Source organism: Staurois parvus, unplaced genomic scaffold (assembly GCF_062004578.1).
Source record: "Staurois parvus isolate SC_StPar_1 unplaced genomic scaffold, SC_StPar_1.0 ptg000275l, whole genome shotgun sequence".
NCBI lineage: Eukaryota > Metazoa > Chordata > Amphibia > Anura > Ranidae > Staurois > Staurois parvus.
In genome coordinates this window covers 1,691,250-1,709,204 of record NW_028318071.1, presented here as the reverse complement: position 1 = coordinate 1,709,204, position 17,955 = coordinate 1,691,250, and the positions used below count along the sequence as shown (strand labels likewise).

The 17,955-nt window shown below is 44.7% G+C and overlaps 1 protein-coding gene across 1 annotated transcript in view; it reads left to right on the top strand.

Annotated features, from left to right (window-relative positions):
* Positions 1 to 17,955, top strand: part of PYGM (glycogen phosphorylase, muscle associated) — a 580,472-nt gene that overhangs the window by 75,332 nt on the left and 487,185 nt on the right. The window contains exon 5 of the mRNA XM_089681655.1: positions 3,528 to 3,659. Coding sequence (XP_089537781.1) covers positions 3,528 to 3,659 — 132 coding nt within the window. The remainder of the gene's footprint in view (positions 1 to 3,527; positions 3,660 to 17,955) is intronic.

Here is a 17,955-nt window from a genome sequence, read left to right as displayed (position 1 = left end):
GATCTCCTTCCCTGGGACAAAGGTAGACCGCACAGCAGGCTTTCGTCAAAATTTGACTGGATGTCAGTTTTATTAAAAAGGTTTGCAAGAAATATCAAAATAAACAAAACATCAAAATAAACCCTTGCCATCCAGGCACTAACTAAACAGCAGATGATTCCTCTCTCAGAGGTGAAGGGCTTCTCCCTGTCACCAAAACAAAGTAACAGCAAACCTTTTCTTGTAGGTATAGTCCATACACACAGCTCTCTCAGAATACCTCTCTGAGTCCCAGGCCACGAGCCACTCCTTGCTCCAGCCCTGCCCTTTTTATATCACCTGTTGGTGGACCTCAGTGGAGCCCAAACTCTGGTCCGGAACCACCTCTGCCATTGTGGCCCCGAAAACCCGGAGTGGACTCCACCTTACACCTCACAATATGATCTCATGCGAGGTGACACATATCGTCCATCCATCACTTTGCCGTTCATACTGTCACAGATGTTAGATGGGATGTGGATTGTATATGTAGAACCATCCTTTTGAACCACAGTGCTAGGTGACCTCAACTTGATGCAGTTTGTCCAGGAGTGGGTGCAGGATGCCACATCACCAAATTGTATTCCAGGAAAGATCAGACAGAATGTGTAGGGTTGCCCCATCAAAGTCAATATGCCCATTTTGTCAGGGTTTACAGGTTATGGATTCCTGCATAGTACAACAATGGAGGCGACAGATAATGTCACAGAGACTGTGGGGTCAGGCGATCAAGGACTAAGGGTCCTGTGTAGCCTGTCAATGAGGATGTCCTCAGGTAAAACATCTTCCAGGAGATGACTTAAAAGCCCACACAAAGGGGGTTATTTACTTACCAGGAGAGTGCAAAATCTGGTGCAACTCAGCTTCCAGGTATTATTGCCAAAGTTTCAATGAACATGGTGAAAGGTTAGAAACTGATTAGCTACCATGCACAGCTACACCAGATTCTGAGTGAACCAGTTTTAGCAAATCTACCCCTCAGTGTCCTGCAGGTTAGCAATAGGGGTAGCCTATGGTAAACCTCTAATATGGACCTTTTTGCCTACTGTGATCTTCGAGATCCTTTTGGAGTGGTAGGTGGGTGAGACAAGGGCATCGGGTGTCTAGTTGTGCCTCTAATGTCTGTACTATTGTATCTATGTAGGAAAGTATGTTATTGTAACGTACCTGGTAGTAGAACCTGAAGTGCAGAGAAAGGCCTCCCTTACAGCTCTGGCTCAGGGACCCTGGTAGTGTAACAGGGAGTTCTGGAGCACAGAGGTGCACGAGTGCCTAGTAGGACTTCTGCGGATGCATGTTGACGTGCATCAGGAATGCAGGAGCAGCTGGTGGATAGCACACTGGCAGGAGTGCAGGAGCAGCTGGCAGATGGCATGCCAGCAGTAGTGCAGGAAATGGCTTGGCAGATGACACTCTGGCAGAGGTGCAGGAACAGACTAGCAGATGGCACTCAGGCAGAAGTGCAGGAGCTGAGTACTGGCAAGGTCAGACAGTCCGGGTTGGAAACTAGCAGGCAGAGCAAGCAAAAATGGCAGGCAGAAGAATAGCCAAAGGGCAGGCTAGGGGTTGGTACAAGCAGCATTCAGGTAGGGTCAATAACAGATCAGCACCGGAATCACAGGTAACAGGATGCATGGGTGCTCATAGGTATTAGACCAAACGGCACTTATGCAAGGCACTAGCCCAGCTTAAATAGCCCGTCTGGCACCAATGCACCACCACGAATGCGCACTTGCGAACACCTGTGTGTGCGATTGCGCACGTTCCCTGACAGTTATGCATCCAGCAGATAACTGAGAGATAGATTTCTGCAGGGCAGAAATATCTTCCTGGCATGTAGTGTTAATGAGGGCCGTCAGCAGGTCAAAGTCTGCCCTAGTAAGGATTTAGTGAAGGAGTTCGCTAAGTTTAGCAGATAATATCTCTGGATAAACACCTGGGAAGCACTATCTTGGGCTGCAAGGGTTCTAGCGTGACATGTGAATGTGGTATGAAGAAACAATGTCGCTGGTTCCAAGGTGTCTCTTCTGCGCTCCAGTCAGGCCGGAATGAGGTCTATATCCCTGGAGTTCCCACTGCACACAGCTCACTAGGCCTTGCTCCGGCCATGCCACTACATGAATTTTTTTAACATAGAATGTCATGGACCCAGCCTGCCATGCCCTTAGCTTGCTGAAATACAGCATACTATATTTAAGATCTTTATCCCAAAGCCTATTTCATACCTAAACAAAAGACTATTACCTATTCTGCAGCTTCAGGTAAATATCTGTAAATAGGATATAGGTTTTATTTTATCATTCAGAAATCTGATCAGGAATGGTTTGGGTGCAGCGCCTGTAATCTGGTTTCCAGTGGAGACCCATTTGTGTTGTGAGACCTTAGTCAAATTCAGTGCATTTTCAAATGGCTGTCCTGCAAATTGCACCAGATGTGCACCTACCACTGCTGCCACTGTCACACTATTCCAGTGTAGTCTATTTTCATCCACTGATGAAAATAGACTACACTGGAATAATGTAACAGGGTCTAAATTGCAATTACATAATCAAGGTTACCTACAGATTAGTGGAGTGTCATGAAGATGAAAGCTATGGACTCACATATAAGCAAGTGATGTGCAATCTCCCAGGGTACAGAATCTAAGGGTCAGCTGGTGTTCAACAGGTACCCCATCACAGAGGTTTGGAGATAGCTGTGTGTTGACCACAGGTCGCGATGCCTAGAATCACCCTGTTCCAATGTATGAAGACTAACCCACACTTAGATAAATGATGTGGCACAGGATAAAAAAAAATAAAAAGTTGATGTGTATGCTGAAAACAACACCATTGACAGCAGAAATGATAGGAACCTTGCAGTGGAAAAGAAGTTAGGACTGAGGATCACACCAGGGAAGACTGGTACACAAGTCAAGAGCATATACTGGATGAACAACAGACAAGATCATGCAACAGGACTGTTGAGTACACTAATCCAAGAGAGAACATGGGTCAAGAGTGCCCCAGATAAACAATGGAACAGACCAGACCAGGGAGTAGCTCTGTGGACCACACCAGGGCAGGCAAAGAAAAAAGAAAAACCAGGCTAGAGGTCAGAGCAGGTTGAAGACAAGGGAATCCCAAAGTTCTCGTTTGATATGACAGAAAGTCAATCCATGGTTTAAAACAGACTGCAAACAACTCATTGGAGAAGGCTTTGTAGCAGGAAGCAGCACTGCTTAAGTGCTGGCTATTTACTGTACGTGTGGATCCTTTAAATCCCTGGTTTTGATGATGTAAGCGGCTGAGATAGGATTTACTCATGACATTTCAGAAGGATCTTAGAAGGCATATTAAAAACAGAAAAAAAAAAGTTAAAAAGTAGAAAAGAATTCAGTAATAATTATCTCAACAGTGTGATTTTTGTTTACATTTGTTCTCTCAAGAATTTGTCAGTCATTTTAGTATGATATTTTTACTGACACTACCAATACTGTTTCCTATGACATTTTAATTTCTTTTTGTTAGGTGGAAGAGGCAGATGACTGGCTGAGGTATGGAAACCCCTGGGAAAAAGCCCGTCCAGAATACATGATTCCTGTGCAATTTTTTGGTAAAGTTCAACACACTCCACAAGGAGCTGAATGGACTGATACACAAGTAAGTAAACTTTTTTAGTCTATTCTACAACTGCACATGTCAGTGCTGGGCTTGTCATGAACTGTATTGTACGATTGTGATAAAATTATTTTATTTCCTCCCACTTTTAGTAAATTTTTTTAGACAGAGTGAGGAAGTCTTAGCATCTTTCAGATTTTATTGCAATGACTCGGAAAGTAAACAACTCTCCATGAGGCACAATTTCACAAAGAATCCCCTCAAAGGGAAAAAAATCCACAGAACTAGGGAAACAACCTTGATCCCAAATTATAACAGTAAGAGCAACAATCAATACATAAAAAACAAGGAAAAACATTTTTTCATGAAAAATATATATTTTTATTCACAAAACTGCACCAATAAAATCTAATGCAGAAATAAGTAAAAAAAAGTACATCCAATGGAAGAAATAGATGAGTAAAATTAAAGCATTAAAAAAAAATATCTTGTCGTGACTTTCAAAGGTAGGAGTGGGTGAGGAGCACTGTAAAAAGCAGTCAAAAAGCTTTTGAGTGTGAACACTCAATTTATTTATTTGTAAAACAGACAGCCAACATGTGTTTTTAGGATTTGGGGGCATCTGTTTTCAAGGCTCTGGAAATGAGCCTACTAAAATCCAGTTAAAGCGGTAGTAAACTGAAGCTTGAAAAAAATAAAAAAAATTAAAAATACCCTGCAAGGTAATATCATAGTTTGCTAGTATGCATCGCATATTAGCACATTATGAAGGACTTACCTTAAAATGAAGCCCTCCAGGGCCACGCTGTCCCAGTTGCAGAGGCTTCCATCTTCACCCAGTCTTCCTTCCAAGTTTGCAAACTCTGGCCGTCTGACTGGCTGAGCCGCGATGACATCTCGGGCCACAGCACAGTGCTCTGAAGGAACGGCATGGGTATGCCGTTCCTTCAGAATGCATGTGTTGGCTGTCACAAAGAGCAAATATCTCACTGCACGTTTAGGAGATATTAATTTTGCCTACAGGTAAGCTTTATTATAAGCTTACCTGTAGGTAAAAGATAAAAAAGTAGGTTTACTTCCACTTTAATGACAGAAAGTATGGATTTGTACAATGGATCTTAGGGGCTGCTGTTGCTTGTGTAGCCAGGTATGGGCTACTAAGAAATGGAGAAGAGGAGACATTGCCAAAAAAGAACTATAGACTGTTTTTTTCCCCTTATGCTCATGGACAAGGTCATCGCATCACCTATGGCCTCTAGAGGGAGATCGCTCTTCCTGTCTTGAAGGAAAGGATTTTGGGACTTGTGGTCCTGCAGCTAACGCTTACTGAATTTCAAAGCCACTTTGAAAGTACAAATCCCAGCTATCTGAAAGAACAGGGGATTCTGGGATAGTCTATAAATTTGACTGTAACTGGTGGGCTTGGTCTCTTGGCCTTAGCTGATACCCTGCTCACAGCTGCTTGGTAATACAGCCATCCAGTCTCACACAAGCAGCAGTTCACAGATCGATCAGCATCAGCACCAGGGGTTCAGTGAAACTACTCATCCCAGTACTAGACTCCCAGGTACACAGCTGTCCTTGGCAGTCAGAGGCATAAAGACATCCACACTGATTGTCATCCATGGCTCCCAACCAACACTACCTCAGTCCATTGTGCACTCACCACTCTATCCTACTGTTGAATGACATGTAACAAATATAACATATAAGCTATTCCAATTTGGCTGCAAAAGTGGAAATACACTTTGTAATTGCTGTTTTGCTGCCTGTAACCACAGCCAGAAGAATTTGAGATTCATGGGTTTGTCTATGAAGAATCTATATTTTAAAGTCCTTCCAGATAGGATTATCATAAGGCCTAACCCTATGAATCTACCTAAGGAGATCATTTTACTGTCCTTTTGTGACAAGTAAGGAACCTGTCAGGAACCTAATGCTCATTTTCATGCATATGAACATAGATGTATAACTGGCCTCTCAACAATAAGAATGCACAAGTTCACATGCAGGCATGAGCCACGGCACACGTGCACACATGGGCATGCCCACAGATTCTGGTGCCCTGCAGCCTATTTAAATCAGTGGCCTGCCTAGTATCATTGTTGGGTGGCCATCAGCTTTACCTTGAGCCTGTTTGAGCATGACTGGACTCCATTTGACTACTCTTTGGATTCTTTTTGCTTGCTTATATTTAATACTGATTCATGTTAACTACCATGGCCCAGTGGTGCATTTTGGTTTTGTGCTGCCCTAGGCAAGACTAAAATCGGGCACCCCCCCTTCCCGCATCTAAATTTGTTCCACCCTTTCATCTTCAAACTCCACCCCTTCCTCTTTAGGCTCCACCTCGTCATATTAGAGCTCCGCCCATTGACACAGATGGGGCGCTATTCCTCCCACTGAAACCAATGATGGGGCTCTATTCCTCCCCCTGACACCAATGATGGGGCACTATTCCTCCCCCTGACACCAATGAAGGGGCAGTATTCATCCTACGGACACCAATGATGGGGCGCTATTCCTCACACTGACACCAATGATGTTGCACGATTCCTCCCACTGACACCAATGATGGGGCACTATTCCTCCCACTGACACCAATGATGGTGCCCCATCATTAGTGTCAGTGTGTGAGGAATAGTGCCCCATTATTGGTATCAGTGGGAGGAATCGTGCCCCATCATTGGTGTCAGTGGGAGGAATAGTGCCCCATCATTGCTATCAGTGCGAGGAAGTGCCCCATCATTGGTGTCAGGGGGAGGAATCGTGCCCCATCATTGGTGTCAGGGGGAGGAATAGTGCCCCATCATTGGTATCAGTGGGAGGAAGTGCCCCATCATTGGTATCAGTAGGAGGAATAGTGCCCCATCATTGGTGTCAGTGGGAGGAATAGTGTCCCATCTTTGGTGTCAGTCGGAGGAAGTGTCCCATCATTGGTATCAGTGGGAGGAATAGTGTCCCATAATTGGTGTCAGTGGGAGGAATAGTGCCCCATCATTGGTGTCAGTGGGAGGCCCAGAGGCATAGTGCCCCCATCAATGGTGTCAGTGGAATAGTGCCCCATCATTGGTGTCAGTGGGAGGAAAAGTGCCCCCTCATTGGTGTCAGTGACACCAATGAGGGGGCACTATTCCTCCCACACTGACACTAATGATGGGGCACTATTACTCCCACTGACACAATTATACTTACATCACCGTGCCGCCCCCCTGAAAAGTGCCGCTCTAGGCAAATGCCTTGTTTGCCTCGTGGCAAATACGCCCCTGGGACAAGTGAGGGGCAGTGGGACAGGAAGAGCGCAGTGGGACAGGAGAAGTGCAGAAGGATTTGTGAGGGGCAGTGGGACAGGAGGAGTGCAGAGGGACAGGTGGGGGGCAGCATGACAGGGGGCATGGGACAGTATCGGGGCAGCTGGACAGGAGGAGTGCAGAGGGACAGTTAGGGGGCAGCGTGACGGGGGGGCATGAGACAGGATCGGGGCAGTAGGACAGGAGAAGCACAGAAGGACAGGAGAAGCGCAGAAGGATAGGTGAGGGGCAGTGGGACAGGAGGAGCACAGAGGGACAGGTGGGGGGCAGCATGACAGGGGGCATGGGACAGGATCGGGGCAGCGGGACAGAAGGAGCGCAAAGGGACAGGTGAGGGGCAGTGGGACAGGAGGAGGGCAGTGGGACAGGTGAGGGGCAGTGGGACAGGAGGAGCGCAGTGGGACAGGTGAGGGGCAGTGGAAGAGGAGAAGGAGCACAGAGGGACAGGTGGAGCGCAGAGGGATAGGTGGGGGGCAGTGGGACAGGAGTAGCGCAGAGGAACAGGTGAGGGGCAGATGGAGAGGAGGAGCGCAGAGGGATAGGTGGGGGGCAGCATGACAAGAATCATGGGACAGGATTGGGGCAGTTGGACAGGAAGAACGCAGAGGGACAGGTGAGGGGCAGATGGACAGGAGGAGCGCAGAGGGACAGGTGGGGGGCAGTGGGGACAGATGGGTGGTAGTGGTACAATGTGGGGGACAGGAGGGGGAAGTGGAACAGGTGTGGGGCAGGGTGACATGTGGGGGCAGGGGGCAGTGTGATGGATGGGGGGCAATGGGACGGGGGAGGGATGTAGAACAGGTGGGGGGCAGTGTATCAGGGGACAGTGAGATAGGACCGAGGGAGCACCAGTCCTCCAAGCACTTACCTGTCCAGCAGCTTCTCCTCCAGATGGTGTCAGGATCATTCCTGTGCCTGTGTCCCTTCTCCCCCATGATCTCCGGCGGCAGCTGCAAAGGAGCCGGCGGGCTCCGCCCCCTGACCTCATCCTCTTCTGCTTCCTCCTTCGTGGCACCTTCTGGCCTTCCTGCAGATCCCAGCACACTGACAGCGGGCCCCGCCCCTCATGCGCTCCGAGTTGACACCGGGGATCCGCCCATCACTCTGCTCTCCTCTGCAGCCAGTCCCTCAGCCATGGCGGCACTGCCCCTGTCCCTTTCCCACGGAAGTCTCTCTTCCGTGGGAAAGGGGGGGGGGTGGCACTGCCGCCGTGCTGCCCCCCTGAAAAGTGCCGCCCTAGACAAATGCCTAGTTTGCCTCGCGGCAAATACGCCCCTGCCATGGCCTGGACTTTTGACTAAAGGCTGATACACATGGGCTGAATATTGTCCGGTGTCAGCCGGTTCAATAGAAACTGAACGACATTCGGCCCGTATGTACAGCAGCCTGTCCGTCTAATGACCAGCTTTTATCGAATGGGCATGCTGGGAAAACCAGAATCTGATCAGTACTTGCTGCCAATGACTGTGAGCACTGATCAGTGTGTTCTGGTGGGGGGGCTCAGTGTGGAGATTGCTACACTAACATCAATTAGTTAGTGGGGCTTTTTTTATGTTTAGTCGATTGGGTTGAACAAAAAAATATCCCTGTGTGTACCAGGCATTAGATTCTGCCTGCTGATTTTGTATTTCTCTTCCATCACGTGTCTGACCCCTTCCTGTCTGATCATTATTCTGTACCTATCTGCCTGGCTGTTACCAAGCTTGGCTTGTGACCTAACGCCTTGCTTCTGCGCATCTCCAAGTTCAACTTCACTTCACCACCTTCCTGGCACTTGCCTCCTTACCCTACTCTAGCAGTCCCTGTCTCCACCACCAGGGGTGCTTGGACAGGCATTGTGTGAGAGGCCACCCTAATTATCTTGTGCTCCACTAAAAAAGTACACGACACAGTCCCGAGAATGACAAGGAAAGAAGTTTTCATTGCTTCGATGTAGAGATGTAACATTTTTGAAGCCTCGGGAATAATGCATTTTTTTCCTTTTTATTTCTGAAAAGAATGGAAATTTTCTGAAAAACTGAAAAAATTTAGAGTGGAGTAGTTTTACAAATTGATAGTCATTTTATTAAATTAGGAATGTGAAATACAGTATATATAAAGTATTTTGCTTGAAATAAAAGTATAAGTATTCAGTAAATTAACTGAACTTGCTTTTTAAAATTTGTGATGATCCAGAAGCAGCAGAAAGATGTTTCTGGCATGAGAACATTGGAGGGAGAAGCTACGTGCACTATTATTATGGTAATTGTCATTTAATTCCATAAAGTATTTGTAATGTCTTTAGGGCATTTCTGTCATGCAAGGATGTGTTTTGTGATCCTTGTAGCATTTGGAAAGGAATATTTCTTCTCACAATATTTGTAAATTGCTGGTGGCAGAAATTGCACTGTGGAAATGTTTCCAAACTCTAGATGTTGGTCTCACCATTTTACTAAGAGAAAAAGAGAAACCAATTTACTGTTTACTGACCAGACTATAAGGAAACATTATGCTGTGATTGTGGAGAAAATTAATAGGAATCATTTAAATGTTATAGAGGTGAACTAATTTGTCAGACAAATTTACCTTCTTACTGGTCAATCAAAGCCTGAGAGGAGGACAGAAGCTATTATCTACTATATCCCAACAATCACCCAACTGTGGAAGGTACAAGGTGGAGCCCACAGGCAAACTAAACTGGAACCTTTCCCTGTAGTGCAACCTACTGGCAGAAATGCATATTTCTCTTGTTTGAGAACTACATTGAGAAGTATAGCGTTACTTGAATTCTATTTCAGGATTTGCTTGTCTGAGAATCCTTGCAATAACTTAAGACTTTCCATAAAACCTCAGAAATCTTTCAAGGTCTTCATGTTATATAATTTGAATACCATGTCATAGATACATTATTTATCATTTTAAAGGAACATATTTCACACTTGTTCTCAATTGTTCTGGAAACTCCCCAAAAAATTGGCTTTGGAATGTCCACAGATGACCTTTGCAATATCTTTCTCCCCATGAATAGTGATGTGCTGCCCCCTAGTGATCCAAGAAAATACACTAATAATAAATAAACTCCCTCCTGAGCATCAAACCCAATGTGTAATAGAATAAATCTGTAAAACAAGGTCAATAGTAAATAACAAAATAAAAACTGGCTGAGCCAATAAATCCAAATGATATGTGAAACATATAGAAAAATAAACCAAACTCAAAGTAGCAATAAACACCTGGCCAGCCTATAATAAACACCTGGCTGAGCTGAAGAATAAAGTGTAAAGTGTATATCAGAAATAAAACACGATTACAATGGCAGTAAACACCTGGCCCAGCTGTAATAAACACCTGGCTGACCTAAAGCATAAAGTGTGAAAATCAACAAAAACAGTATAAAATGATATAAAACAAATGCCTGGCTGAGCAATCAGCCCCCAGTGGAATACATATGTGATGAATCAAGTGAATGTTCAACTGGGCTGGATATTCACAATAAGTGCATGTTATAAAAAAATATATATATAAGCAGCTCTACTGAATATACAAAAACAGATAAATGGTGAATGATCGATAACACTTAATAAAGTGCAAAAAGCAATCCAAAAGTGATATAACATTCTCTTTCTTCCAACATTTAAAGTAATGCACCAGTGACTTCAACAGGTGAAATCTATCATGCTCCTCCACCTTCAAGCATGCACGCTCACCTTAACAGCTGACCCATAGAAAATATAGGTCAACATGCGCTCAATATGAATCCCACTGGATCCTCTGCTTCCACAGGTCTCTCCAGGCATTCCCAGGAACAATCCTTTACGTCCCTACTCTGATGGATAGGTGCTCAAAAGATAAGGAACAAGGAATTCCTCGTAGTGTAGTAAGGGTTTATTACCATAAAAATGTATAAAAAATGACACTCACATAGATACAAGGTTCACAGAACTTATTTTTAGTGGACCAAGAAAGGGTCTCCAAGCATATAAAATTTCAGTGGCTAAATGGATTAGAGACACAATTACCATTATGCATAGAACAGATGACTGTCATGCCCCATCTTCAGTGAAGGCACATTCCACACATTCCCTCTCAATATCATGGGCAGAAGCATCAGTGGTCAAATCTATAAATCAATCTACTTTCATCAAACGTTACAGAGTGAAGGTTCATTCGTAACAAGACCTAGTGTTTTGACAGGAAGGTTCTGCAAAGCGTTGTTCCTCCCTAAGTTATGAGTTTTCTACATGATCATCCTCTCAGGGGGCTGTCCTGGAGAACTATAGGGAGAATTCCCCATTAGTCTTACTGGCAATTGTAGTTCTCTTTCATTCTTTGACTGACACAATCTCTTCCTATATTTGACCATCAACTTATAGCGCCACCTACAGGAGTAGGATGCTAGCAGAAAAGAATCTTGGCATTGCCTATGGTCAGTCCTGACTGATATGAACTTCTGCTATGAGCAAACCAGGTTTTCTGCCTAGGATCTTAGGGGAAAGGATCTAGTTCCCTGCTGGGACCTGTGGTTCCATAGCCTTTTTATATTTTTTATTTCTTTTGTTTTCCTGCAGAGATCATCTTCATTAAACAGCTGGGCTTGGTAACAGGCTGGATAGTCTAGATCAAGTAGTCCCCCCAGCCTGGTGAACGAGCATATGCAGACCTTTAGCTATGCACTGGGTTGGCTGCAACAGCCCCATCCAGGACCGGGGCGGTTTGTGAATTAAATACCTTGTGGGAGCGCATATGACAAGGCTTCTAACGATCAATGTCTAACATGTCACAGCGCTTCCCTGATTGATAGCCCCCCTACTTTGGTGGGAGGCGAATCTGTCAGTAAAGCATCGCCGGCATCCTCCATGCAGGTCCGGTGTTTCCACTAGGCAAACTAGGCAACCGCCTAGGGTGCACTGCCACCTAGGGGCATCTGGGTGCAGCACAGGCTGGCACTCCCTCTATGTGGCCTATGAACCTCTTGTATGAATTCTTCACTTCTCTGCAGAGTCCCCCTGTCCTCATACACAGGGAATGATGGTATCTTTACTCTGCACAATTGTCTCACAGCCTGCCCACACACATGACCATTTAGTACATGATACACGATCCTCCAGCTGTAACAGGGAGTCGGCTAGTGACCAAATGGGGCATGTCCAGCGCTGGCTCTTCCTTCTTCTACCTACACAGCTGGAGCCAATCAATAGACGGGGGTGTGCTCTGGTTGAAGGGTTAACCCTATGTGAGTAGGATGATCGGGGCCCAATGTGTATGAGAGGGAAGCGGTGTAGTGCTGGGAGGCCACAAAGAGCCACAGCCTGGACTCCGTACCCCGGCAGGAGGCATTAGAGAGCCAAGCCTAGGAGGATGGCAAGTCATTGAGGTGACAGGAGGAGGGGAGGGAGGAGGACAATGGTTGGTGTGAGGTGAGCGCATGCTGATTGATCATGTGGGACATCATGAATAATCCTTCAGCTGAGGGGAGGGACGGCAGAGAGGAAGGAAGAAAGGACAGAGGAAGATGCTGGGTGATAGCCAGGGGCTACGACGCGTCGGGGAGATGGACTTCACTGGGTGTCTGGGGCCAGTATAGCAGCTGAGCTGCCTCTCCTTCCAGTGTTCCTCTCAGACTCAGGCCCTTACTGCAAGCCAGCTGGCGGCTGCTGATCACTGTGGAGTTTTGTAACTCTGTCTCTGTCTTTTTTTTTTTCTTGGTTTCTTTGTCTGCTTGGTTAATTTAGATAATTTATATTTGGTTAATGTATATTTTGTCTTTTTAATATTGGTGCTGGTGGCATGTTATGGCACTTATTTTTGCAAATTAAAAGAAATTTAGCAGTTTCATGTTTGTTGTTTTTTGTTGATTTAATATTTTCTACTATTTTTCAAAATGTTTATTTATTTATTTTGAGGGGTCGCAAGTAGCTGGTCTTGCCTAGGACGCAAAATAGTCTATCACCGGCCCTGCTTCCATGGGACTTGTAAGTAGTTGCCCCCCCTTCCCCTTTGGTGCGGGTGCTCCTTGGGATGCTCAGGCTTGCGAGATTCACCTCTTCACTTTTCAAGCCTCTATTGCTAGCTCCATTGTTGGTGCGCTGTGTTCATATCTTCTGGTGTGGCCCTTTGTGAGGGGGCTGGGGACCTAGCTCCTTTCCTTCTGTTTGGACTGAACATGCGTGGTTAACTGGCTGTGGGGGGGGGGGGGGGGTGAGTGTGGTACTCTTTGCAGTGTACTAGAAAAAACACAAAACAGAGGGCGTACCAGCTTACTGTATTTTCCCAATAAACCATTGATTACAACCTAGATAAAATCTACTCACAGTGTGATATGCAATGCTCATCTGAGTAAACAGCAGCATCACAATTGCTTGTTTCGACATGTGTGATCCTATGCATGAAGGACGCCACCTGAGTCATAACTGGCTTATGTATTTCAAGTGTTATACCCACTTCTTTAGGGCCAAACAGCTCAGATCCCTACACATTACATTTTATATTCAACTGGCGATGACCTGAAAGTCCCTAGCTCCTCCCACTCCTGGGATGGGCTTAGTCTGCCCAGATTCATGTGACAGATATGACTCTGGTTTAATGCCCTGAGGCATATCCCATTGTAGGCTCCAAAGCAAACTAAAACACAGACAAAAGTAAATAATGATAGATAATAATTAGTTGGGCATTGACATTTAGCAATGTTAATGTATATCCCAGTCCAATATTCTGCCATAACAAAACCAATGTACATACCATATGTATTCTCTGTCCTAGGTGCCAGTCCATACTAAAATATCAAATAAAAAACTCCATAAAGTCCCTTGTGGTGAAAAATAAAGACCTCCAAATGAAATTTCTAGCCTTCCACCTTTCACCCGTGCACACCAACATCAAATGCACTCACCAGATTTTGGTGAATGTAAAGCCTTTAGGAATTTTATAGGGAATCCCAAGCCCTCTTTTCATCCGCTCAATGTTAGCCTCCCCAAGAACAGATCCTCTTTCAGGTCCTCACCGTGGCCTCCTCGCTTGCTCCACCGTGTTGTCAAAGAAGAAAGCTTGCATAGTGTAATATTGCCAAGATCAATCCTATACCATAATGAACAGACTCCAGGCCACTCACATTTCAATAGCTCATAAAAGGCACATTTATTAGGTCCAAAACAGCCTGATGATCACAGCCAGCACATACTCCAGGCTTCCCACATCAATGCAGTCAGATGAGGCAGAGACACAGCAAAGAACCAGCCTAAATCCCGCAAAATGGCCGCTGGAACGCACCGCTCGGCGTGCGCTCCACTCACCGGAAGTGACGTCAGACGTACGAAACATGGACCGGAAATGCGTCAACGCGTTTCGCCCCTCCCATCGGGCGTTCTCAAGTTCCCCTCCCATCGGGCTTGAGAACGCCCGATGGGAGGGGCGAAACGCGCTGACGCATTTCCGGTCCATTTGTCATACGTCCGACGTCACTTCCGGTGAGTGGAGAGCACGCCGAGCGGTGCGTTCCAGCGGCCATTTTGCGGGATTTAGGCTGGTTCTTTGCTGTGTCTCTGCCTCATCTGACTGCATTGATGTGGGAACCCTGGAGTATGTGCTGGCTGTGATCATCAGGCTGTTTTGGACCTAATAAATGTGCCTTTTATGAGCTATTGAAATGTGAGTGGCCTGGAGTCTGTTCATTATGGTATAGGATTGATCTTGGCAATATTACACTATGCAAGCTTTCTTCTTTGACAACACGGTGGAGCAAGCGAGGAAGCCACGGTGAGGACCTGAAAGAGGATCTGATCTTGGGGAGGCTAACATTGAGCGGATGAAAAGAGGGCTTGGGATTCCCTATAAAATTCCTAAAGGCTTTACATTCACCAAAATCTGGTGAGTGCATTTGATGTTGGTGTGCACGGGTGAAAGGTGGAAGGCTAGAAATTTCATTTGGAGGTCTTTATTTTTCACCACAAGGGACTTTATGGAGTTTTTTATTTGAAGATTCCTTTGATACAAATATGCACTAAGTGATATGGGATTTTGATATTTTGTTATTTATTAATATCTATTTTGCGCTGTTTATTTATATATTTCACTGTTTGTGTATTCACATTTTTGTACAGCAGCAATTTAGAAGGGTGATTCATTCAATTTGTATTGGCGCAGGAATATTTTTTCTTTACCATACTAAAACATGTTTATTAGGGCCAGTGTCTATCCTTTAGGGAATATGTAAATGTATGTGCCAAAAAGGTACAGTATATACTGTACTTGCTGGCAATAACATTTTCATTGACAACTCTGCATACTGTACATGGCTCTCAAAGGAGCCTGGAATGCATGGCAATGTTCACAACCGGAAGTGCGGGCCGGATATGTGTTCCAGCCACGACTTCTCATCACCACATCATTTCTGGTCTAACCACTGGACCATCCAGCAGGCTGAGCCGCCTCCATAGCACCCTCACTCATCTCCAGAACAATTAGCCATAACAGGATAGAGGCAGATACATATACACATATGTGAAAGCAGACTGCATCATAGGAAAATGACCGCACATCATGGACATCATCTAAGTGACCCTTAGCAACTACACAATGCTTCATATTAAATACAAATGATAATAAATAATAATTAATGATGTTTATCCAACCTGCCTTTGATTATCATAATCTATTGAAGTTTCATATGTAAATATAAATATATTAAAACAAAAAAATATTAAAATGTCATAAATAATTACTTAATAATACTAATCGGCACCACAGCAGAGAACAAAAAAACAGGGATATAAATTCCTAATAAATAAGTAGGTAAATGACGAAAAATAAACATAAATACTAAATATGCATAAACAATTAACTCATACCCCAATGATATATCTTGAGATGGAGGGCTAAGGACTCTCATGTCCATCTAAAGAAAATATACACTGCTGAATTCTACACAAGCACAACAACAATATCAACTTAATAATTACTGGTAAATTTAATTTCAATATGTAGAATACATTTGCAATTACGATTAAATTCAAACTCAAATTTAAATTTAAATTAATATTAAAACAATATTAATATTAAAATTAGAACTTGATATTCATGGTGTCAACAACTTTCCTAAAATAGTAAAACCATTCACATATGTGCGTATCCATATAATGTTATACCTAACATGATAATATGAGTACATAAAAAAACAAAAAATTGTTGCGCTGGTAAACTCAGTGTTCCTTCAACTGATATTAAGTAAAAAGTGCATTCAAATGTTTGTATTCATAACAGTGAATCCATAAAGTAAAAAGTTTTAACATGAATCATCTGTGAAATCAAATGTCCATGGTGTCCTAAATAAGACCCAGTGATCAGTGAATCCACCACCTGCACACACAGCCTTTTACTGAATAGTCAGACCCCCAAATTGTAGGTTGTCTGACATAGCATGGAGCTGCATGGATCTTGATTTTGGATCATCGAAAACACACAAATACACATGGCACTAATATCTCCTTCTCCTGTCTATGTGCGACTTGGCATGAAAGAAATAGATTTCTAATAGTGAAGCACAATCAAAAGTTTGTTAAAACATGCCAAAAAACGACTTACAATATCTCTTCACAGTAAACGCATGTAGTGTTTAACGCCGTTGGTACTGGCTCCAGCAAAGCATGGGTGACTTCAGCACAAACTCCTCCCACCCCGATATACATTTCATCTCAACATATGTTGTCAAGGGGATCAGTCTAGAATCTGAACTGTTGGGCTTTGAAGAAGGGGGTATAATCCTCAAACTGCATAAGCTATTTAGGATCCGGGTGGTGTCCTTTAAGCATAGGAGCACACATGGTGGATCAAACAATTGTGATGCTACTGTTTACTCAAATGAGCTTTGCATATCACACTGTTTGTGAATAGATTTTATCCACCAAGCGGGTGACACGGTGGCTTAGTGGTTAGCACATCCGCCTGGCAGTGCTAGGGTTGTTGGTCCAAATCCCAACCATGTCACCACCTGCCTGGAGTTTGCATGTTCTCCCTGTGCCTGCATGGGTTTCCTCTGGGTACTCTGGTTTCCTCCCACACTCCAAAGACATGCAAGAAGGCTAATTGGATAATGTCTAAATTGTCCATAGTATGTGTATGTATGAATGTGTGTTAGGGACCTTAGATTGTACACCCCTTGAGGGTTAAGGACTGATGTGAATGTACAAAATATATATGTAAAGTGCTGCATAAATTGACAGCTCTATATAAGTACATGAAATAAATCTTAGTTGTATTAAACGGTTTATTTGGATAATGCGCTAGGCTGGTGCACCCTTTCTGTTTTGTTTTTTCTATTATGTTGTTAGGGGCATCCACAGCCCTGAGAGGGCAGGAAGGAGTGGCACATCCCTGGTTCCCATCAAGAAACGGAGGAATGTGAAAATTGAGCGCTAAACTAAAGCGGTGTTTTGCATTGTTCTAACTCAGTTCCAACTGTGCCTGTGTTACTGGGCTATGGGGATGGGGGGGGGGGGGGGGGGTCTTGGTGCCTTCCTTATAGTGCATTTGAGTACCCACAGCTGCTTGGTGACACAGCGGGTACCTTTTTGTCCCAGTAATGTTGACCATTTTGCATGGGCCTGTCAACCATCTTCTGGGTGTTTCAGGCGGTGGCCATTTTCCTGTGGTCCGTAGCAGACATTTTTTAGTTGACCTCATTAGCTGTGGGCACTGTGTCTCCTGTGGTTAGGAATTATGGTGGCCATGTTTTTGCAGTAGCATGGCAGCACGTATCTTGGATTCCTCTAGTGCTCCCCTCTTGCTGTTGGGCAGCTCCTCTGGGGTTCTTGATGGTCTGATATGATCTGCACGTGGCATCCTCACTCCTGCTCTCCCTGTGGTGTGGTAGCTCCCAGTCTTCCCCTTTCTGTGCCTAATTCTGGGTGGAGGTGAGTACTGCTGGGGTATGCCCCCTCTCTGCTTGGTGGCCCTATTTTTTTTTCTGGTGGGCTTTCCGGGTGGTGCCTTTCTGGTGTGTTTTCCCTCCCTCATGGAGTCTCAGGATCACACCTCCACAAATGACTACCTTGTGC